Source organism: Agelaius phoeniceus, chromosome 10, assembly GCF_051311805.1.
Source record: "Agelaius phoeniceus isolate bAgePho1 chromosome 10, bAgePho1.hap1, whole genome shotgun sequence".
In the NCBI taxonomy this organism is placed as follows: Eukaryota; Metazoa; Chordata; class Aves; order Passeriformes; family Icteridae; genus Agelaius; species Agelaius phoeniceus.
Window position 1 is genome coordinate 5,346,031 of NC_135274.1, and position 24,204 is coordinate 5,370,234.

The window sequence follows — 24,204 nt, forward strand, 5'->3', positions numbered from 1 at the left end:
TATTCTTTCTGGCTGCTTCCTGTTCCTCTTTTAGCTGTCTCCTAGGATTTGGTCTCACTTTCCAAACCTGAGCAAGTTCAAACAGTCAAGTGCAGGTCTCTGTAGCATTCAGCTGGGCTTCCTGTGTCAAGCTGTCCATTTTATAGATCTTTGATTAATCAAGATGCTCTGGAAAAGAGGCTTTTAGAGTCCCATAGGAGTTTGGAATTCATTCCCAACTCTGAAAGAACTTCAGACACATCTCTGTACTTGGAAGTATTTCGGGAGGATCACTTTCCCAGTGCTTACTGTGAAGTATCAGTGTAAAACCAAATCAAATGAAGAAATTACAAAAAGCTGACAGAAACATTCTTTTACAGTAGCAGTAGGTAGAGTTCCAAAAAAAAAAAAAGACCTAAAAGGTAGATTTATATAAAATATTCCTATTGTTTAACAGAAGTTTAGGGGTTACTCAAATACCTTGATTAAGAAGACTGGCTGGGAGGAGGAACCCTTTCCTCTTTTTCCCTTTTAGCTTTTCAACAGCATCCCAACACCTGCATGCAATGAGTGAAAAATGTACTCCAAGGAACACTACTAAAACCTCAGTTATCTGCCCCAAAGCAACTGACAGGAGAGACAAGGGTAAAGAACAGCAGAGGTTTTATTATGTTGGATCTTGTTCTTAAGGAAGTTCACTGTGATCTCAGTGCCATTCAGTAAAGAGAACCCCCCACACCTTGGATCACTTGCCACACAGAGTTATGGAATATTCTTGAACAGATTACAGAAGATTTGGGTAAAACCAGGTCATAATTTAACAATGTTCTGATTCCTAAGACTGTTACTGGGTATTTACTGCTTTTACATGTCCCTTTCATTTTCTTTATAACTCCATATAGCTAAAGGAAAGAGAAATCTTAAAGTTTTGTTTCTTTGCTATTTGCTTTTTAGTAAAACGTTCCTTTTGAAATAAAAGTAGAGGGCATTTCTCAAGTGTGAACTCCTCACCAAGAGGTCAAGCTGCTTGTGGCAGAGATGGGAACAATGCCTTCACCTTGCCCCAGATGTGGCTTTTCTACTCTGGGGGATGCAAAACCCCACTGTGACCCCTGCAATCCCTATTTTCTAATTATCATCACTCTGCTGGTGACAGGACCAGGCCATCAGTGATGTGAGAGCAGCTGCTCTATTTCATTAAGCATCTCACTCCAAGATGCTTTCTACATGGGGGTGAAAACTATTTGTCTTTCAAGGCCCCATTGAGCATCCAAGAGCAAACACATGCACAGATCCAAAAGAAGTGGTTCTTCTCTTTTTGATTGTCATTTTTGGGTGGAAATAAATAGCAGCTTCTCAGGAAAAATGGGAACAGTTCACATTCAGAATGATCAATACCATGTGCATTTTATACTTTATTTGAGAACACCTTCCCATACTGCAAAGGTATAGAATCTCACAGTATGTTTCTGGTTTCTTCTGTATCAATTGTGAGTTAGATGACTTCTATTTCTTCATAAAAAATGAAGAGCATGGTGTCTGTTAACTGGAGACAACAAAATTACCCTCCATAGCCAGAGAGATCCTATCATTAAACAAACAATGGATGCAGTGTGGGTGCTCAAGTACATACATTAACTATCAGAATGAAGGAGCATATTTAAAAAAATCATTGTAACTGACATTTAATTTAGAAGTATTTTCTTATCCAACAAAGCATTATAAATGTGCTGAATTTAAGAGGTGGCTTTCTTCCCAGTCTTGTGACTCCTAATATAATTTGGGGGGGAAAAAGAAGCCAGATACAGTTCTAGAGAGGAAAGGGCCTTGTTTCACAGAAAGCTGCTCCTGCTTTGAGGGCTTGAGCCCATTCTTGCTCCATCCATCTCTAGAAGGAATAAGGGGTGTACAGCTCCTGCCCACTTCTCCCTGTGCCACTCCATGTGCTCCAGCAAGGCTGAACTGATTTGGAGCTGACCACAGAAAGGACAACCTTACCTGTGCTGTCTTAGCTGTTTAAAAGAGGCTAATTGACATCACATGTAATTAATTTGTTGGCAGGTGTATTGCATTTTACACTAAAAAAAGCCCTGCTACTCTAAGTCTGCTTCTCCTTAAGTGGAGCAGTTTTGATGGGAAGCATAAGGCACCTCACCTGTCATTTCCAGAGACACCAGACAGACTATCTGAATTTAAAACCCCACTAAGTGGGGAATACTTAAGCTGATAAACTCTGTCAGTTGCTCTTAATGTGCTTTTTTTAAGAGTTTGTGCCCTTCCTTCAGCTGGCTGGAGAAGAGCTGCTTTTTCTCTTAAGTCACACTATTGAACAGTTTAAATACTACTGATGTCTTCTTTCAGATTCCTCCAAAACATAATAGGATTTATAACACAGCAATTCCAGAAGAATATTTCAATATTCTTATACTGAGATATGATTATTGGGTTGAAGGTCTTGCAGCACAAAACATTTATCTGTATGAAAATAAGGGAGTCACAAAACCCAAAAAAGTTTGGATTTCTCAAGCTGCATAGGTGACTATATTTTGTACTAGAAATCTCCTTTTAGTTCTTACATTTCAACTCTTCAGAGTTACAGGGAGCAGACTCTATTAACCCTACAGAAAGGGGGAAACTGGGTTTGAGGGTTTTCTTTAATTGGTATGTTCATAGTACAGAACTATGGCAGCAGCAGCATCTTTCAAAATGAAGACATGAATGATAAAACAGCCCAGGGTAATTAACCCTTGCAAGAAGAGACCTCCTTGTCTATGCACAGAATGAAAGCAAATGCAAGTGAAATATCCAGAAACCCCAAAATCAAATGAGGACTGTAATGTGTGCAAGGAAAAAGGATGATCAAAGTGGGAACTAAGGCTTAAGACCTAAGAACTCTGAAGTTTTTATTGATGTGACAACATCTCTGTTTGAAGAAAAATAAAGTTAATGAAATTTACATGATGATAAACTTCCAAGTTCCACAGATTTTTCATAAACAAAAAAACATTCATGAATCAGTGAACCACAGCAAGAGTAAGGCCCTGCCAGTTTTGCAGACTGATTTACACTTGGAGGAGGAGGAAGGGAGGGCACTTTGATTCAAGTCAGAGGCTAGGATGAACTCAGCTGCCAAATTCTGTGTTCTGCTCACTTTGTGAGCTTAGGGATTTGGATGGGCATTTAAAGAGATTGTGGTAGAGCTTTACATTAAGCCAAACCATCAAAAGTTGGGCAATAAATGAAGACAGAAAATAGAAAATCAAAATAATGCTGATTTTGTTACAAAATCAAGGGCAGACTGAACAAATCCAAGAAGTATTTTCAATTGTTTGAAAACCTGAAGATGAAACAGTGTCCCAAACTCAAGGCATAATTTCGAGCTTTATAATGTTACCTGGAAAAATTTGTGTCCATCAGTTGAGGTTAGGATGTATGTCTGCAATTCCCAGACTCTCAAGTTAGATCTGAGGCTAAACTGGAGCTTCAGCAGTGGTGGAGGCAGCAACAGCTGAAGGAACAGGCTGTGGCTCTTCTGGTGGATTGTGAAGTTTTGTTTCTGAAACACTAAATTCCATCATGGGCTCTTTCATCTCCACCACAGGTGCAAAACACCAGGAATGCTAATTCCAGCAATCCAGATCCTATTTCATATGCAGAAATTAACCCAAAGGCAAGTAATAGAAATGCATACATCATCCCATTCAATTATTCAGCAGTTTTGCAGACACACCGGAAAAAAACTAGCTTCCAATATAAAAATTGTCTATGAAAGAGTCTAACTTGAATTTGTCTCCATGGATCATAATTCCACATGTGCTGCTGGATCTGTAGAAGAGGAGAGAAAAATGAACACTCAGTTTGAGCTGCCTCAGTTGGCAGGTTGGTTTGAGAATCAATAAAGCTCCCAAGAGCTGTTTTTTGCAAGGTACCAGTGCCTGAAGAACAATTCCCACCCACAGTGTGCAGCAGAACTTCTTTAAGGGTTAAGAAAAGGCCAAGCTCATAAAACTGCAAGAACAGTGAGGGTCTCTTACAGAACTAGAACAAATCTGTTCTCTGGCTTTCAGAATTAGGTTAAATTACACCAGACTTGCTCATCAAGCTCCTTCCATCCCATGACACTCCCTGATGATTTAATTCAGCCCTCATTCCATCATTCAGCCCTTGCATGGTACAAGTGAGGGAGGACACAGCACAAGACCAACAGGCACAGAGAAAGTCCCAGAAGTACAGAAAGAAAAGTTACCATGTGTGTGTTGTCCTGGCATCTCAGCTGGTGTTCCCATTTCTTTCTCCTTCTGGAAATTACTCTGGAGTAGTTTGATTTCTTGATCATAGTCCTGCCACTCTGGAACTATCCTCATGGCTGCCTGCAGCTTGGGCTCTTTGGTCATTGGGTTGTTACACTGCAAACAGAACAGACAGGCTACAAAAGGTTTCTGCACTCAACAGAGGTGTGCTCCCCTCTGCAGGGATCTTCAGCCAGAGAACAGTGCAAAGTCTCTTTCCAAGTTCACAACAATGCCACTGCTCCAGGTAAGAGAAACACAGAAGCTAATGGCAAAAAACTCAAGTGCTGAAAATGTGCTGAGGGAGGGAAGTGCCTCTACAACTGTTTGCTGTATTTTCATGTGCTGTAAGAGTGAGGGAATCATCCTGCACTCACCAGATCAATGGTTTTTGCTCTCTTCTTCGAGGAATCATCACACCATGTTTCACACCACAGCCACTCCTGGGGGAGGGACTTAATTGGTACTTGGTGGATCATGTTGTTTGGCAAATCCTGTTGTGCAGAGTAAGAGTTAGTAGCTGTTTCCACAGGGTGCAGGATGGGAGAAGCAACCCCCCTCCTAAACCAACAGGATTGTGAAGGTTAATTTCTGTAAGAGTTTTCTTTTTTGCCAATGCAAATATGAAGTGATGAATCCACACTTCATCCCATTCCAAACAAAGACCTCTGGGAAAATCAGTCCCATCCTGACACCATAGCCCAGTAAAACAGAACAAACACAATAAAGCACACCTGATCAAGGTTGGACAGGCTGTTTGGATCCTGACTCAGACCCTGATACTGTCCTCTGAGTCGATCTCCAGCTGCTATCTTCCTGAACTTCTTCAGATCCACAACGTACAGAGCACTACATGGACATGGTGCAATTAAGTAATGATTGCAATTAGTCATTTCACTGGGGGGGTAACACTGCAGCCCTACTAAACCCCTGAGACACAATACCCTAAAACAATCTCAGGGTGGCAGCACATCTATGATCTATTACAAGGCAGGAAAGCAGTTCTAACAAAGTCATGGCATGTATAAAAAAGAATTTTCAAGAAATCTGTCTTAGCTTTGCTGTCATGCAGTCCCTGTTCCAACATTTGTTATTAACAAAGGAAGATGTCTGTTAGCTAACACTTCAGTTCTTCCTCTCTAAAAGTTGTAGCACACTGAAAATAACTTCAGTGTCTCTAGTGCTTCATTGGCCACAGAACCTTAAAGAGGCAACAGGAAGCAACAAATGGTTCATGCAGCACTGCATACCACAGCTGGTTTTCTGCTAGGTCTAAGCAGCAACAAAAATTTTATCCCTCTATTTTGAAAAAAAAAGAAAAAAAAATTCTTCATACCTGATGTGGTATTTTCTTCCAGCTAAATGACTTGCCCAGTATCCTGATTTCCAGAACCTGTATCCATCCATCTCCCTTCGGCTGTCACAGAATGGGGTGTATCCATAAGGAGCACCATCCAGATTGAAATCCCTCAATTCCTTCAGATCTGTGCGCACAATCTGAAGGGAAAGCACATTTTCTTTTCATTTCTAGGAGCCTGCCCTTCTAGGGTTGTTTGTAAATGCTGTACAGGATTTCATTCCAACTGAGCAAATGGCAGGTTTTTGCATTATGTGTAAGTGGTACAAAAATACAGCACAAAAGGTGTTGTCTCCCCTGCCCTTAGAGCTGGAGCAAATAAAATAGAACTTCAAAGAACCTGATGGGGGTTGGGTTGACAGATGAAGTGCAAAAGTGTTTCTTAATAAGCAGCAAGAATTCTCACTATACATGAACTGGGATTCTTGGTATCCCCTCCTATTCAGCGTTTGCAGACCCTTCAGGGATGAAAGCATTTCAATGGCTTTTTGACACAAATGTGGCACTAGCACTACTTTAAAAATACCACTCTAATGGGGAAATAAATGTCCTGGTATCTCTCACAAGCAGAGAAACAAACTGTCCAAAATCACAACTGGGGAGCTGGAAATCTCTCCTAACTGGTCCTTCAGCTTCAGTTTGACCTGGCATGGCTTCACCCTGTACATGTGCCAAACCCCCAGGCAGTTCACAGTCACTTGTTGATAATCTGCACTTCTCATTTCACATGTACTTTTGAGAGCAGTTTTGGCAGTTCTCACTGTGCACATTGCCTGCCCTTCCCACCCAGGAGCTGAGGAGGGGGCACACACAAAGCCTCCCATGGCCTTGTGCACAAGGGATTTGCCTTCTCCTCCTCTGAAAGCCACTCAGATGTGGTCAAGTTAAAAGCAGGGGCCTGGGAGGGCAGAGTTGTTGGTGACTTAGGAAAATACTGTCTGTGGTAAGTGATCTGCAGGCTGGGAGAACAGACTGAACTGCAAAAATGGAAGGGTGAAATGAGAATCTGGAATCACAGTGAGTGAATGAGGAACCAGATAACAGTAAAAGACAGGCCAACAAAACCAATCTTGTGGATACAGGCATAAAACCCAGCCCTCAGTGAAGCATGCCATAATTACAGAATCAACCTCCAGTCATGCCTGTGAAGGGCTCAAACTTGCAACACTTCCAACAATATGGAAATTGTATTCTAGAACTCATGAATAAAAAAAAAATAGGAAAAAAAGAACAGATCAAATAACTGCAGCCACTGTGTTACCTGATCAGCATCCACAAAGAGGATTTTATCAACAGCTAATGGGAAGAGCACATCTAGAAAGAGGATCTTGTAACCCCAGATGATTCTCTGCTTCTCTGTTTGTTGGTGCAGCCAGCGTGGCCATTTATACTGGACAAGCTCATACTGGAAATTGTACTTCTTGGCCATGTATGGGATGAACTCCTGCAGAGGGAGGGGAAAAAAGCAGCTTATCTCAGTTCTTTGTTCCTCTGCAGGAAAAAGAAAAGCACATTACAAGAGACAGACTTCAGTCGAAGGCACAGAACATCAGAAAATGAAATACCACAAAGAAAATCAGTTTCATTTTTAATTCACACAAAACACTGGGGCCCAAGCTGAACAATCAATATAAATTGTAAAGCAACTAACTATTTCAGCATTTTTGTCCACACAGTTCCTTATGAGCCATTTCACAGTGATCCACAGATGAGACTGTATGACTCAAATCATAAAAATTCACAGATGGGACAATTGTTTAGGGGTGTACAAAGCAGTGTAAGTGGGAGCATGTAAAATGAGAGAAGAGCATTGGGAGAATTTTTTTACTAGAAAAACTTGGCCCACTGTCACATCAGCTGACATTCCCATCTGTGAGGCTTCCTCCAGCTTTGGGTGAGTTCAGGTTTAGCCAAGTGATGCTGGGAAAGGGAGGGGGAAGCAGCTTGTGGCACCTTTCCCCCACCACCAAACAAATTTCTAATTAGTAACAAACCTTGAATGTAGGTGATAAGTAGTTCTTCAGAAACCAAAACTTTAAAGGAGTCTTGGTGTGTTTCAGCACAGACAACATCATTATGCTATCAAAAGAAAAAAAAATAAAGCAGTTACAGCAACAAGTGGCACCCACAAAAGATGAGCTGTGTCATAGATTACAAATTGCTCAGCTGCATGATTAAATTATTTGCAGTTATGTGTCAGGTAACTGAACTTCATGCATAAAGAAAAAGTGGGTAGCTTCAGCCTATTGTAAATTGCTTAATTTGAACAAAATGAGTAAACCCCCACCATCTCTATACTTTAACTAGGCAGAGAATATACAACCTGTTGGCTTTCACAGTCCTTTGAGAACAACAGAAACTCAGATTCTTTCCAAAGCAACTGTGACTTATTCTGTAACTTCTTAACAATACATTGGTTATATTGTATTGAGAAAATTTAGGACAGCAACACACCATCTATTAAACTAAGTCAATTTTTAACTCATGAATGCTATGCAGACAGAAGTTCCCATGACACAGGAGATGCAGATTCTAGTGGATTTCTGAAGCATTGAAAAAGTGTGGTTTTTTATACTCTTGCAGATTGTAACCTTTCTCCTGGTGCAAGGCCACCACCCTTTGGCACATTGGGGTCATAAATTCTCAACTAACCGTAGGAATCTCTCATATAGGTGTCCTGAAGCCACAGAGAATATATTTAGTACATCATCTTTATCCTGTTTCACATCTTCATTCTTTTGTCCTCCTGTGAATCCCCTGAAAGGAAGAACATGGTTCTGTGAAGGACAAAGGAAAGGCTGCAAATACAGAAAATGGCTCCATTTTTGCTTTAACACAATTGGTCTGTGGGCTTTGGGTGTCATTCCCTGCTGCCCAGGGCATCTTCCCAGGGCAGAGTGCTGTGCACAAGGACAGGGAAGGTCCAGGAGCTCAGACATGAACACCTTTGATTGAGAGAGCACTGCTGAGGTGCAGCTCCTGGGAAGGAGCAATGTTTTCAGGATCCCAAGTGGCAGGGGGGGTAAAGGAAGGTAAAAGCAGGTGCAAAGCAGGAGCCCAGAGCTCTAGAAACAGAAGCAGAGGAGTCCAATGAATGACAGCCCTGAATTCAAGCAGACTTAAGAGACAGCTGTGGAATTTCACAGCCACCATGGTATTGCCAAATAGTTCTCCAGTTTCAAGAAACTTGTAGGTTATCATTGAATTAGTTTTACCATTTCAGAGATTCCCAAAATCCAGATTCATTCTCATTGGTGCCATCACTTAGCAGATCTTCATTCATCATATCAAACTTTTTCTGAACCTGTGAAGCATGGCATGGCTTTAGTGAGTTGGAACCACATATTGAGTAGATATTGTCAGGAGTGTTGTCCTGACACTGGTTCTGTTTTTACCTACTTAAATTACACCCCATGAGCTGACAGATAACCTAAGTTCTCTGGGAAAACAGCTCAGTAATGAGTGACTTTTTCCAAACAGGTTCCAAAGGAGCTTTTAGACACCAAAGGCATGTTAGTCTGGATGGTAAAGAGATGTTTCATGAGATGGATGCCAGTGATCTTTCTGGCAAAGAAAGAAACCAATAACCCCTAGCCCTCAAAAAAACCAACACACCAACTCCACCAGTCTCTAACTGGTATAATTGGCACTGAGACTCCAGAGCAGGTACACAAATAAGACAGTGAATGGGGAGAACATCCCAAAAGTGTCCAGCACAAGTAAATGGTGTCAGGTGTGAACTGGCTCTGTTATAGCCATCACTTGTTGCTATAGGACACAAAAGAATACACACTCACACTGTTTTCAAGGTGAAAGAGAAAAAAGGGCTGTTTATTTTTTGACTCTAACATTTATAGTTTTCTAAAAGTGACAGTGGATTGGAGGGTGACAGTGGCACCTCTCCAATACCACTGGTTAAACTAACAGTCTATCAACTCTCTCTTCCTCCATAAAGGAATGCAAAACAATGAGTTATTTACAGAAAGTGTGTGAGAAAATTCACTACAAGAATGTTAACATCAGAAGGCTTAGAAAATCTTAAAAACTCAGGGTGACAATCACTTATCTACCAGGCATTCTCCTTGAACTTCTCAGCTATGGCATTACCTGACAGGCAACCCTAAGAGACAGCACATTAGTAATTTACCTTTTTTTTTTCTTTTTTTTTTCAAATGTATTCTTACCTAGCCTGTGTCAGAGTGACACAAAAAAAAAATGAATGCAATTTATCTGTGACAGATAAAATGCTGGCTCAGGGGACATACTGAAGGTTTATCACTAGACATGTACTACATATGTAATATAAAATGTACATGTGTACATTACTAGACATAGGGCATACAAAACTGCTTTTTCCTGAAGTTATAAGCAGTCAGGAAAATGTGAGTATTATTGTAGCTCAAGGACATACACAAGGAACAGGACTTTGTCATTCTCTCCTGTATTAAAAACCCAAATCAAGGCTACAGGTGATGCTCTCTACCCCTGATACTGTGAGGTGAGCCTAGTGCAGACTGCCTCAGGTGTATGCTCATGGGAAGGGAACTTCAGGCCTTCATCCAAGTTTCTCCCCACTGCTGTCAAACAGACTTCTTTAAGGGCACCTCTGGTTTATAAACTCACCTTCACTTTAATAATTTTGCTCTTGAAGTTATTGAGAACAACAATAACTTCATTAGCTTCAGGTGGAGAGTCCGTGCCATCGTGGCTGAAAATAGAGCAAGATACTGACTTTTACTACAAAGCAAAAATATGTTCTTTATTTCTTCTGGCCATTTCTATACATGTATTTAGCCTCAGCACTGCAAAACAGGTTTCAGACATGCCAAAGAAACAAATGCATTTATTTGAACACACTTAATGGGATTTTAAATTAATGAATTTCACCTTGCACAACTTATGTTCAGTATGAAATGTAATTTGCTGTTTAATTTGCTGTTCAGGTCACCACACTTTGACAAGGGAACCATTAGATTCACATATTACAATGCCTACATACTTCAGATGTTTTACAAGAAAAAGACTGAAGTATTTCTTATCCTGACCTACCTGTAGATCCTGTAAATATCTTCAGATCTGCCTTTTCTCAGTCTTAGAGTCCATGCACCAGGATTGGCTTTTAACTGGAAGTAGCCCTGTAAAGTGAAAAGAATATTTGGCACTTTTCAGAAAATGCAAATGGAGAAAAATTAGCTTTAAAGTTATGGGTTTTGACTCACTGTTTCAGATCTAAAATATTATTTGCAAGCCCATTGATTAAGGGCTTTAAACCCAGACAAAAGGAGAAAAGCCCCAGAAATCATTCCATTCAAAATTGTTGGGTTTTCCCTATGAGATAGAAGCTTGAACAAGTCTGGCATTATTTGTTAGATCAAAGTCTTCACTGTCCTGATGGGATCAGTGCAAACCCAAAGTCTTTTCCTGCAAAAAGTTGCCTTCATGAAAGAGTGAGGGAATTTCAAAACACTAATTTGTGATTATACAAGAAAATCTAAAGGAATTCTGAAGCTCTACAGAGTGGTAATTCACCTACAGCAGAAGCAGTATCATAATTTACCTATTACAAGATATCTCTTCTACAGAAAATTAAAATATTTTAAAAATATTAAAAATTCAAATATTGTGTTCAAGTCTTTTTAAGCTTCAGATTCCAGATCTGAATATTTTCCTCTGTGATTTAGATTATGAGGCCTATAGAAGAAACGTGCAACTGTAGAGATGCTTTAGTGTCCCATTCACTTTTGTACTGTGGCTTCAAATGCTTGCAGCTCCTATGTGAGCCAGGCTGCTTTAAAAAGGAAATTAAAAAATATTTCTGAAAATTTTGGTATAGTTAATTAGAAAAAGGACACTTCTGAGTTTTAGTCCCTAACATAAACACACCACATGTAAATTCACATGTAAAATAAGGCTGATCACATGTAAAATACGGGACATCTTTCTTTCTACAGTAAGAAATACTACATCACTGTAGGATATACTCTGGCTAAGAAAAGGCACAAATTGAAAATGAGTTAGAATTCTAAAATAAATATTTAGCACCAGGAAACAAGGAATATTTTTTCATTGTTTTTATTTTAATTCTTTAAATAAATGGAATAACTTAAAAAAACTTTAAGATTAAAAAAAAAAAGGTAATTTACTTCAGTTTTTCACTAACATTACATATCAAGAAAACACTCCAGTGGCAAAATTCCTCGGCCATAATTTCAGTCCATATCTGTCCCCTGTTCCAGTGTGGACACTGAGAACAGACACATCCCTTATGCAGTGACATTACAAAATCAGCTGCAGGGAACAATCACACACTTGGATTTCCAGCACCTTTCCTCACCTAAAATAAGCAAATTCCATTCTTTCACACTTCCTTTATTTTCCACAATGCCAACTATCCTTGCTGACTCTCTCTCCATTTATGCCATAGATCTCCTGAAGAAATGGGTCCCAGAAATGAGACAGCCTGAGGCTCACAGCACCAGAGTGGATGGCCCAAGGAGGACCCTGTCCCAGGAAAACAACGGAGCTCCCCTGGAAAGGGGCTGCTTGAGAATATTGGCAGCATTTAAAGACATTCCAGAGTATCTCAGAAGGGAAAGGAGCTCATCTTGAAAGAGGTGAGAGGCTTCAGACACCAGTGTGAGGAATGATGGGGTTCTGGTGCATCTGCAAGCAGCTGTGGAGTGCAAGTTCCACCCCAAAGCCAGAGGCCATGCTAGGAAATAGCCAGGGCTGGAAGGCAGGGGCTGTGCTGGCTGTGCCAGCTGCAGGAGAACACTCACCAGGTTGGCCATGACAATGGTATCCACGATGACAGGGCTGCTGGAGGTGCCCAGGGTGAACTGGAGCCCCCGAGGTGGCTGCCCAGTTGTAATGTCATAGCAGTGGCCCTCCAGCAGCAGGTACTCCAGCTCATACTCTGCAGCCACAACACTCTCCACCTGAAAGGAGCAGACACTGCTGAGCTTTAAAGTGCCTGCTTTTATTCTCTACAATAGCTATAGTAATTTAAAAAAAAAAAACAATTTCACCAGAGTAATTTTATTGTTAGACAAATACCTAGAAAACCTCAGAGCTCAGCTCCTTCAAGTGATAATTCTCACACAAATATTAAGAGTGGCCCAGACCAAAAGAATTTGAATCTCAACATATGCTAGGATAAGAAAAGGGAAGGATTGTTGCTCTATTCCACAATTAATTTTTTTAACATTTACTGGAGAATGGAGTTGGTATCTCATAAAAAGTATATGATAGGATCCAGAATTTTGACTGTAAACCTGCTTAATATCTGAAATAAACATTTTGTTTTGCTCTTACAGTGCACTAGGGTACTATCAGGACACACCCATTCCTTTTTTTCTGTACTGAACAAAAGTGCCAAGGAAAGAGAAGAGAAAAAATAACAAAAAAAAAAAAAAGAAACCCACAACCCCAAAAGACTTGGGTCCCTACCAGGCCAAATTCAGATGTAGCCTGAGGACAGTACATAAGCAGAATGTTAGTCTAATCCCACAAAGCATCTCCTCTCACTGCACATCCAAAATGACAGATTAATTGCTAGAGCACCAACAGACTGCACATTGGGAACTGGAAATGGTGCACCTGCAAAGGTAAAGCTGCTGTTTATTCAGAAGCTCAGGGATGCACTTGGAATGCCTGAGGCATTTAATCCCCCCCTCTCTCAGGCTTTCAATAATCAATGGGGCAGGCATGGAAATCAGAGGCTTGAAATGTAGTATTAATGCTTCATTTATGCCTTCACAGCTAGGTCAAGAGAAGAAAAGCAAGAAACTCCTAAACCAAAACACACTAACCCAAAACCAAAACCATAAAACACACACCAAATTTCCTAGATTTGTGAATAACTAGTAGAGGATTAGCAATACCAGATATACCACAATACCACATCATATTCCCATACAATATCAGAGAGGTGCAGAAGTAAGAGGGGACTAATAATAGGGACTAATCATACAGTGATCAGTGAGAAGGGGACCCACATTTGTGATGCTCACAAGGCTGCAAACACTGTCACTTTTCCAGAGGCCTCTTTGGAAAGGCTTTGACATCTTGGTACACACATGTGTGTGATACCTTTACAATAAGGTAAATAAATAAGGGATTTTCCCTTTTTCTCCCTCTGTATGTGGGGCAGCACTGCCCAGACCCACAGTTCAACAGTCTGAGTCAAGGTCTGCTCAAGCAGCAGCAAGCTCCTGAACCTACAGCAGCTGAGTGGATTTCTGCTGCATGGTTTTACTGCTGCATTGACACTGCACATCCTTCTGTGGAGCACAGCAGTGTTTGCCAGTTAACAGAAACTGTGAAAATAAACAGTAGCTGAAACCAGCTTGATGGCTTCTAGGAGCAAGGGAAGGACCTGCTCCAAGCCTATGGTGTCAGGCATCCACAAGTAATTGAGAACAGCAATCCTGCTGTTGGGGAGCCTATGCTTCCCCTCCTAGAAATCATTTAGAGGTCTGTAAATGCAGTAATATCCACAGCTCTATGTTTATTGGTATTTTAACATTCTGCATTTCTTTCCCATTAAAAAAACAAGCCCTGGAAAAGCACCACCATTTAAATGCAGTAGAAACATGATGATTTCTCTTACCTCCTCTAAGAAGATATTGTCAAGGTCATAGGGGGTTCTAACAGACTCCACCATCCAACTCTCAGGAGTGTTTAAATTCAGAGTGAACAGTGGAGACTGGGGCATATCTAAAAACTTGGCAATTGGTCCTGGAGCAAAGTTATTCTCTGCTGTGAAAGAAATCTCTGGCTCCAAAACATAGCGGTAAAAGCTGAAATTTCAGAGAGAAAAAGTTAGAACACACATCTGCCAAAATTTGCTAATATTTCACTCTCATTGTATATGCAGATGGCATCAGCTTTCCCTGACCTCTAATGTCTCCAAGCCTTTGTCCAAAGCAATGCAAGTTGTGTTAATCTTAGGACAGGTCAGAATTTCTATCTTGAAGGACCAAAACAAACTGTGCAACACTTAACTAGTAAGTTATTTAATTTTATATAAATACCAAAAAAAAAAAAAAAAATAAAAGCACCCAACTTGTAAAATAGCAGAATTACTTCATGCCACACATAAATTCCCAGATTCTCCATGGGAAATGATGATATAAATGAGCTCAAAGCAGTTATTGAGATTTCCCATGGCATAGCTGACCATGCTTCTGTGCTTGCACATTCCAGCAGGTTTCTCTCTCTGCCCACCCTGTATCATGAACTGCTTACCTTTTCAGTGGCATGTCAGAAAGCTTAGACTGGCAGTTCATAAACACTCTCAGGTTCATATTTATCAATTGGTTCAAAACCTAAAGTAATGAGAAAGAGACATCCCTTAAAATGCTAATGAGGAGAGCTGACCACTGTTTTATAGACAGGACCTCAGGGTAAATGTGATCTGCTCATTCCAAATCCTTTCTCCTTGTGGTTTGCTTTACCACCCCTTTCCCCTTTTTAATTGGTGGTTTTAAGCACAGTTACCTGCTCCTCATATTTCAGGAATTCTTTTTGGCATGCTAAGACCTTCCTCAAGAACAGTTACTGCAAACTAAGCTGTTAGAACAGTGAAACTAAAAGCTCTCTGGACAATACCTGAGTATGATTTTATTAGTGTGTAATGCAGCTTAATTAGTATTTCCACTGATAAATGCATTGTGAAACTCAGACACACCATTAGAAAGCCACTGGTCACCACACAGTCAAAGTGAAGCAAACATTCCAAAATGATGGAATTTGAAGTTCTCACAACCCTGCCTACGTACCAAAAGTAATGGAGCAAGTCTTTGAGCATCTCTGGTCACAGGATCAACAATGGCCACAACATCAAAGTATGTCTCCCCCTCTTTTGGTCTCAGTTTAACTGCACTAAACAGAAGAAAATACAATTTTAAAGTACCAAATACATGGATAAACACTTGAAATGCAAGTTGAAATTACAACCCACTGTTATCCATCTCATCCTGAACTGAAAGTACTTCCTAAATGCTGTGCACCTTCAGAAACTTAATAGAGAAAAAAACAGGCATATATACATGTATGTTTATAGAGATAAAATGAATTTCTGGAATCTTTCTGAAAACTGTTGGGGACTTTCCTACTGCTACTTAGATTTTTTTAAATTAAATGCAACATAGAACAATGGGGAACTTTAAAGACACAGAAAAGCCTTGTTCAGCAATTCTATACCTGTATCGTTCTTCAAAAAACTGATATTCAATCCTTGCCTCTCCTTTTGGCTGAGCAGAAAGCAGAGCATCCACTTTCATTACCAAGTCACTTGCCCTGAAAAGAAGGAAAAGAAAAAGGCTTTCAGATATCAAGAAAAAAGGCTGTAGTTATCACATTTCTGTCAGGCAGCAGCAAAAGAGAAGGCAAACAGAATCCAGATACCAAACACTCCTACTACCTCTCTGCACAGGCTCTGAAGAATTAAACATATTTAAGGGTTAATCCACCAGTAATTTAAACTGCTTGCAGCCTTATTACTGAGTATACCAAAGGATTTAACTCCAACAAATATAGAACAGCTGTATTTTAGGGGTCACCCATGTTACAGGAACTGCATTCCTGATCTTCACCACCACTCAGACCTGAAAGCCATTCAGATCAAACCCTTGTTCCACTACTCTTCCCATCTTACACTGCAACTCTGAGCACTAGGAAGCAATCCTCTAAGTGGAGAAACTTTTGAGAGGGGTCCTATCATAAAAGATAATTATGTTTAAGCACTACTTCTTTTTCAGTATTTCCATAATTTTTCAGTCTAGTATTTTAAGCATATATTCAATCTTTAAGGTGTAAAACCTCTTGAAAGTTCAATGAAAATAGATTTGTACATCACACCTTTGCCAAGAAGCAAAACTGTAACCTACAGGTCTGTGAGCTTTTCTTGAATTAACTGAGATTTCTAGTGACAGCTGTTTACTTACAGATCTTCTTCAAATCCCAGCTGCTGAATCTGAGATTTGATTTTCTGTCCCGATGTCTTTAGGATTATATTTTCAAGGAGATGAAAATCATCCTGATTGAACATCTCTCCATCCTCTAATGGGCCAATAATCTACCAAAAATAGCAGAATCAGCATTATTAGGTGTCCTGGTTTGAAAAGGAAATGAGTTTTTTGGGAGTTTGGTGGTCAAGGCAAAGGCTACACTGAAACAAAATTCAAAATGTATTAAATAAATACTCCAGCCCAGTCTCAGTGGAAGCCAACCATTTAGGCTGGTATTAATGTCAGTGGCAGCAGAGTTTAACAGGTAAATCCAGGTATTTAGAGCCAAGAGCCCCAGACTAAGGCATAAACTACACACTTAAACTTTTCACTGGGTCAGGCACCTAAAATTATACATAAAGTACCACATCTGGAAGGGACAGCAGAAAGCCAGGCCAATTCTAATAGTCCAGCAAAACTCCTTCCTGTAGCCTTCAGAAGCCTAAAAGCTACCTAGAAAAGTCTTGTTATTCTGCTAGTGAGAAAAATAGAACAGAACAACTCAACACCTGAGATTTTTAACCCCAGCAACCACTGGGACATGAATGGATTTGTTCCCAGCCAGAAACAGATGACAAAAGAAAACCCAATGCTGTACACAGCTGTGTTTCATTATTTGCAGTGAAATACTATGGTAACATCATTTACCTCATTTCAGATAAACTATAATAAAAACAGATGGTAGAAGAGACCAAGGAACCTTGGTCAGGACAAAATGCAGCAGCATTTTGCTCAGTAAACTGAAGCAGCATAGTCTTGCAAATTTATCATCCCCTTCCACCCCTGGATTCAATTCACTACGAGCATGAAAGGAACTTTGTTATTGAGAGGCTTGAATTTGTATCAAATGCCAGCAACTAACTGCACACAGTGAAAAGAAAAGGTCACACAGGTGTGAATAAACCAAACTGGAAGTGATCCTAAAGACTGCTGAGACCTCAAACAGGCTGGCACTCCTGTGTCTGATCCCACCCAGACTCTGCTGCTCAAATCTGATGCTTTCTCACATTGCAAAGTCTCTTTCCTTGTCTGTTATCATCTCACCCGTCCATTGCTGATCACAGCCCTCTGCCCCTTCTTCAGCTTCAGGACATCTCTGCAGTAAACAGCATGGGAGAGAATAAAATCCACCTTGGGAGATTCAAAGGCTTCTTTGAAAAGATTGGTATCCATACCCTAAAAGAAAAGAATACTTGACATTGGGATAGGAAGGAAACTAGACCTTTGCACACTTTTTAAAAGCAACCTTTTTGTTTTCATTCAAGAACATCTTTGAATCTTGCTAAAACTGATCCTTGACCCCCTTTTCTTTGTGGCCTTAAACCTAATTCTTGCTTGTCACCATCAAACACTCTCCCAACTTCTGCTGTGAAGGGCCACAGCTACTTAGACCAGTTCCAATCTTCCTGCCTAACTTTTTAAAATCTACTTTGAGACATTCACTTGTATTTTTTCCCATCTTTTAAAAGAATATTGTTCTCTTCACCACCTAAGAAACAGCTCACTTAACTAGATCCCTGCACCCATGTTCCTTTTGCCTTTTCCAAGTTACATAGCTCTGATGAGTATGAGGATTTACTTGATGTTTAGATGGATTGTTCTATTTAGGTAAGGCCTTCAGAGATTAAAAAAAAACAAACTGTTCTTTTTTAATCTCAAACTCAACAGTGTTATTTTTCTGTACTGCACCTTCTGGATATGAATACACTACACTAAAAAATGAATTTGAGGAACAAGCAAAGCACCCTCCCCATGAAAACACCAGCAGACATCCCTACCCCAACAGCAAATTCCAAGATGTCAGCTCCTGCCTCCAGTGCCTTCACAGTTTCTTCTTTTGCCATCTTGGTGATGAAGTTCTTGGCATTATTTGAGGTTTGTGTCTGCAAAGCTGCCCATATGGCTTTAGCTACAATGGTATTCTGGCTGTTGGGTTCTTCACTGGGATTATTAATCATGCTGATTCGAATGTTATTGCTGGATTTCTGTGTTTGACAAAACAAGTGATGGGAAAATTTAACATTTCAGATACCATAAATATATAATAAACACTATGGCAGAAGCTTTGCATTTCTTAACCAGAGTATCAGATCCCAAATTGGGTAAATAACAGCACAAGGTTAAATGAAGAATTAACTGATTTAACATCAAACATTTAGCTTGTATACAGGCACCACTGTGACAGCAATCCTCCAGATAACCCTGTGCTACCTAAGAAATCCAGGACCATGGCCACCACTCAGTCTGGCAAACCACAGCTGTAAGCTGTGCATTTTTATGTTTCAGTTATCCTCCCAGAACCAATGAGACAGAGCAAAGAGCAATGCTTATGTTTATCTCCAAACCAAAACACAGATTTTTCAGTTTAACACCACGGGTTTAAAATAACATTTATTGTATTCTGTCCTAGCTTAAGATCAGCAATGTTCCAGTCCCTACAAAAGAGATGAGGCTGGAGATTAGAGACCCTGCAGGGAGAACCAGTCTCTGCAGGTGATACCAGAGGAAGATGCACAATTTGTGTTTTACAAGCCTCTACCAAGGGCTTTGTTAGCACTGCCAACCCATTCCAATGAACATGTTACCTACCTGATGTTTAATGGCATCATACAACAATTGCCTCCCTGAAGGTTTATCAAAATCACCAACAATCCAAAAAGTAACTGGTCTAACAAAGGAATCATCTGCAATTATTAAAAAAAAAAAAAAGAGAAATTTGAGAGTGAAAGGAAGGAAAGCTGCATTTTCTCCTCATTTAGAGGTAAACTGCAAAGACACACATGCAAAGACTTAAAAAAAGTAAAATTCCATAGAAAAGCAACGGGTGAACCTAAGCTATGAAGCCTGGTAAGACAAAATTAATAGCATTGGTATATTAGTCTTTATTAGGTCATTCATAAAACCCATGTGGGACAGCATGCATTGCTCTAAGCTAGATTCTTTTAGTATTTTTGTTTGTTTGCTACTTTTTCAAGTACCAATCATAAAGATGCACATAAACAACTTGGAGATTCCAACTGGGGTTGGAATCCAGCAGACATATCACTTCTTTGTATTGAAGCTGTTAATTTACAAAATCAGTTTTGTAGAAAGACAAAAGTGCTGGAGCAAACATGCATTCCAACAGCTTCCTTCACTGCCTGCTGGTTCTAAAGCCAGTGTCATAAAGGAACCAGAAAATTCCAAGAACAATATAAAAAATGCCAAAGCATGAGTTACCATAGATCTCCTTGGAAGACATTCCTGGTCAAAGAGCAGAAAGGAAAGGGGAAAAGGAGAGACACATTAATAACTTGATGGTAATCCCAAAGTGTATCAAGAAGCTGCAGCACTGTACTGGGCATAACTGAATCACTACAGATCCAACAGCAACAAATTTGTTTTAATTTTACAATCAATAAGCTTTGACTTTTTCTTCCCCTCAAACAGATGGATGCTTGATTTTCATGCTTGATTTTCATTAATTATACTACAGATTACCAGTTTCATACCACAGGGTGAGGACATCATTCTGAAGACTGTTTACAAACACTGCTGTGCCACTGTGCTGTTATCTTCCCTCTTTAAAAAGCAGCATGGCAGTGCTGTATCAGTGCTGATGCTGAGCCAGCAACACATAGAACTTCTCTATTACTTCAGAAAATAAATGTGTTACAGCATTACTGTAATCAGATAGCAGCTTTTAAATACCTTAAGTGACAGAAGAGGCAGTGACCAAAAAATGTCAAGCCATGGAATTGCAAAGTAATGCACTTTCCAACAAGCATGCCAAGGTATGGATTTAATTAATGCTCTACACCAGAAACTTGTTCAAATCCAAGTGACTGAGCATGAATGAAGAGCAGGCATGAGACAGGAAGAGCAATGGGAAATTTGGGACAGTCTAGTAAAGACAGGAGAAAAGAACAGGAGGATTTGGGTCAAATTATAGCAGCTTATTTCTGGAATCTAACCAAAATGGATAAAGGAAACACCTGATGGTGTCTGGTTAGACCTGGTTAGGCTCTGTATTATATCTATGCATGCATTTCCTACACTTGAGAGGTACAGGCAAGTTTGAACACTTTTATGTGCAACTGTGACAACACTGCCATTGGAAAAGCAGTGCAGGCACTGGAGCAATAAAAACAGCACTGACCACATTAGGTGATGTCTTATATAATGGGCAGTTGGAATTTTCTTCTGAATCCATGTAACTTCCAGCAATTTTGAATTATGGGACACAGAACTAAAACCCTTTTATAGTTTTCTAGTCACTTGCTTACACTGCTGCATTTCTGGGGGTCACTTGCAGAAGAGAAAGAACAGTTTGGTTGAGACTTTATTATTCAGTAAGAGGTTGGACTGGGTTTAAGAGGGGAAAATTCTTGTTCCATACAGATGTCATGTCTTATTAAAGAAAAAGAAATCTTTAACAGACTATGCTGTTACCTACAGGCCTGGCAAGGCTCAGTGAGTGTGTGAAGATCTGCACATGTGCTTGGAAAAAACCATAAAAGCAGACTTGGATTCAGAATCCAGCACAGATGTTACCTTTCTTTGTTAAGTAGGTCATGCTGTTTGCAACAGCAGCTGTCTTATCTTTAGACTCCAGTGTGGTAAATCGAGCAAAGTCATCCACAAAATGATTATCTGAGGAAGAGAACAAGCATTAAATGCCAAAGCAACTATTCCATGTAAACTGAAAATAAAATCACTACTATTACTAGAACATTAAGAACACATCCCATTTTGCTCCTTGTGTCTCATTTTCACTGTTAATATATAAATATATAGGCTGAGAAATGAATTTTGCTGTCTCAGAAGTTACATTAACTACACTGCATATTTGATAGGGAGAAGTCAGTTGAAAGAATTTCCCAAGTCTCACTTAGTAGACACTAGTGTATGTAAATAATATACATAGAAAAATCCACTCTGTCACTATTTTTCAAGCAACTCAAAAAAGGCAGGAATAATGTCATTGTACTGCAGTCACTGTATTGGGTGTTCATTTAGCAAGGGAACATTTTGCTAAATCTGAATTCATTCCAGAGATGACTGTCAAACCTGTTCAAAAGAAGGTCAGAACTAAGAAACAAACTGCTGCTTTATGCATTATATAATTTCTCAGCTTCATGAGTCATATTCCCCTTAAGGTCTGTATAAAAACAAAACAAATTCCCATCTTGAAAATCAGTAGACATTTAATGTTGTACATAAACATCTGTCTGTAGCAGGCCTGGGTCATCACTTCAGGTGCTGTTAATGCTTTGCCACCTGAGCTTTCCACTGGAACAGCAAGTCTTTCACTCAGACATTTCAGGTTTAACAGAATTAAAAGCATCCCTTACTCATTCCTGTCAGATCTAGGTACTCTCTGTCAGACCTTAGGATTCTTGAGTTAATTCTTGGAACAACATTAGGCTGGTTCATGATATACTCAACCACATCTTGGTCATTAGATAGTTCACCCTGAAGAAAAGAGGAAAGAAGCATTATTTCTTATCTGACATATAAAATTGCCTTACATAACTTAAAAAAAAAAAAAAAAAGCTAGAAAGCAATTCTGAAAGCTAAGTTGTCTTGTATAATATGTAGCCAGGGACTTGTCAATCAGCTTTTCCAAATCTAGTTTCTCTCAAGCCTCAGAGGAGCTTAGCACCCACCAGGTACACGGCTCGCTGGAAGATGCTCGTGGTTTCCAGGATTTTGTGCATTGTCACAGTTTCCAGGTCATCAGGATCCAGCTGATCTTTTTGGAAAGGCATCCCATTGAACAGGACAACAGGGAGAGGGCCCACACCAGTTTGCTCATAGTAAGCTCTTGCTGCCTAAAAACAGGAACAGAAGCACTTCACCCCTTTGCCACAAAGGTTCCTAACAAGTCTGAACACACCATGAGATCCTTACCGTTTCTGTTAGACACAGACAATGTATCTTTGAAACTTTCAAAGCAAAAAAAAGTTCCTTCACAACTTCACAATACAGAAGTGTAAAATACTCCTTTAAGTTCATTTTGTAAATTAATTCCAATGAGTGCTTTCTGGTAGTGGCAAAAGATGCACCACAGGAAACATCACTTTGTCTGTGGAAGCAAATGCAATGCAAGCAGTGGTAGCTGTAATGTAAGACAGGGTAGGGAATTTTATTATTTTTTTTTTAAGAATGTATTTCTTAAACCTGTAAGAAAACAGTTCCTTGTGAAGCAGGGAGTTATTTTGTCAAGACAAATTCCCCTGTTTCATGTAACCTCTGAAAAGTACACCAGCATTGACAGATACTCTGTTAGAAGTTAAAGTTAACTAAGTTCTGCTGATTAGAGGTTCTGGTTGAGGCCTCTCCTCTCATACAAAAATGCCTGTCTTACTTTTATGGATTTTAATTTCCCTAAAATGTTTTTCTCTTCACTATCCTGCATTGGAAGACTCATAAGCATAGGAGCCTATTTTCTGTAACCCTGACTGCATTCCTTACATTTGCAGATGGAGGCAGCATCGTGTGTGTTAAGAGCTATTGGTGACAGTATTTTCATTTATTTTAGAACAATAAAAAATAAGAAACATCCCCCCATAAAACCTCAAATAAAATCTGCTTCATCTCACATATAGTGATTTTCTCCATACAGAAAAGTATCAGACCTAAAAATCACTTCAAGAATTATTTGCAGAAATCTGTTGGATGTCTTGCTATAGAAAAGGCATTTTGAATTCACTGTCATGGCTTTATCTCACTCAGTATTCAAATACTGATTCAGAAGCCCCACACTGATGCCTCCCAATGTTAAGCCTCTGGGTTTTTCCATGAACCATTCCATCACTTTGATTTTTTTGCAAGCACTAATAAACTCTACTGAAGTCTGCATTCTGTAATGAAAGCATGAATTATGAGTCACAAGAAAGATATCTTAGTTCTTTACACATAGCTTTTTTTAAAATATATATTCCATTATATGTACTATGTATAATACATAAAGCTTGTGCTGAACATAAAGTATTACTAGAAATCCCCCAAGGTGGTAACAAAATAGTCCCTGGTTAGTAAGAGAACTGGATCAAGAAATTCTATGTTATTATATTTTCAGAACTGTTGCAGCAAAAGAAGTGGAAAACAAAGCTCTATTTGATGAATTCTTACCTTTCTGTTTTGATCATAGGCAGAATCAATTCCCAGCACGCTGTTGATTTCCACATAAGGATACTGTTTCTCAAGAACACTGACAACATGTTCCACTTTCAGCTGGTCTCCTGTTTTCACTTTGTTATAGATCTGAAAGGGGAATACAAGGTAAACTGACCTGTCACCTGTATTACAGCAGTAGTTATAGTAAGGCATTAACAGCCAGACTGCAAAACTTATATTCATATTTATCAGTTGCAATAGCTCCTAAGCACTTGTAGCCATCTTGTTATACCTTGTAGTCATTCCAGTGAGATATATATATACACTTCTTTAAATAATAACTTGCATCTTTAATTAGAAAAGGTATTTGAGGAGGGAAAAGAGTTCTCTGGGGAAAAAAGCCTCAAATAAAGCATATCCAAGGAGCTACCTTCCCTTCAGAACTTGGGATATGCTTATGAACAAT

The 24,204-nt window shown here is 39.6% G+C and overlaps 1 protein-coding gene across 1 annotated transcript in view; it reads right to left on the reverse strand.

Annotated features, from left to right (window-relative positions):
- Positions 1-625: 625 nt before the first annotated feature.
- Positions 626-24,204, reverse strand: part of UGGT1 (UDP-glucose glycoprotein glucosyltransferase 1) — a 41,114-nt gene continuing 17,535 nt past the window's right edge. Inside the window, exons 17-41 of the mRNA XM_054639226.2 lie at positions 23,754-23,885; positions 22,286-22,450; positions 21,971-22,091; positions 21,171-21,269; positions 19,857-19,880; positions 19,227-19,321; positions 18,416-18,622; positions 17,682-17,813; positions 16,575-16,705; positions 15,832-15,927; positions 15,408-15,510; positions 14,875-14,954; positions 14,237-14,426; positions 12,405-12,563; positions 10,675-10,760; positions 10,249-10,333; positions 8,841-8,929; positions 8,278-8,382; positions 7,620-7,704; positions 6,887-7,069; positions 5,605-5,765; positions 5,003-5,117; positions 4,646-4,762; positions 4,226-4,385; positions 626-3,804 (exon numbers count right to left, since the gene is read on the reverse strand). Of these exons, the coding sequence (XP_054495201.2) occupies positions 3,779-3,804; positions 4,226-4,385; positions 4,646-4,762; positions 5,003-5,117; positions 5,605-5,765; positions 6,887-7,069; positions 7,620-7,704; positions 8,278-8,382; positions 8,841-8,929; positions 10,249-10,333; positions 10,675-10,760; positions 12,405-12,563; positions 14,237-14,426; positions 14,875-14,954; positions 15,408-15,510; positions 15,832-15,927; positions 16,575-16,705; positions 17,682-17,813; positions 18,416-18,622; positions 19,227-19,321; positions 19,857-19,880; positions 21,171-21,269; positions 21,971-22,091; positions 22,286-22,450; positions 23,754-23,885 (2,946 nt within the window). The 3' untranslated portion in view covers positions 626-3,778. The remainder of the gene's footprint in view (positions 3,805-4,225; positions 4,386-4,645; positions 4,763-5,002; positions 5,118-5,604; positions 5,766-6,886; positions 7,070-7,619; positions 7,705-8,277; positions 8,383-8,840; positions 8,930-10,248; positions 10,334-10,674; positions 10,761-12,404; positions 12,564-14,236; positions 14,427-14,874; positions 14,955-15,407; positions 15,511-15,831; positions 15,928-16,574; positions 16,706-17,681; positions 17,814-18,415; positions 18,623-19,226; positions 19,322-19,856; positions 19,881-21,170; positions 21,270-21,970; positions 22,092-22,285; positions 22,451-23,753; positions 23,886-24,204) is intronic.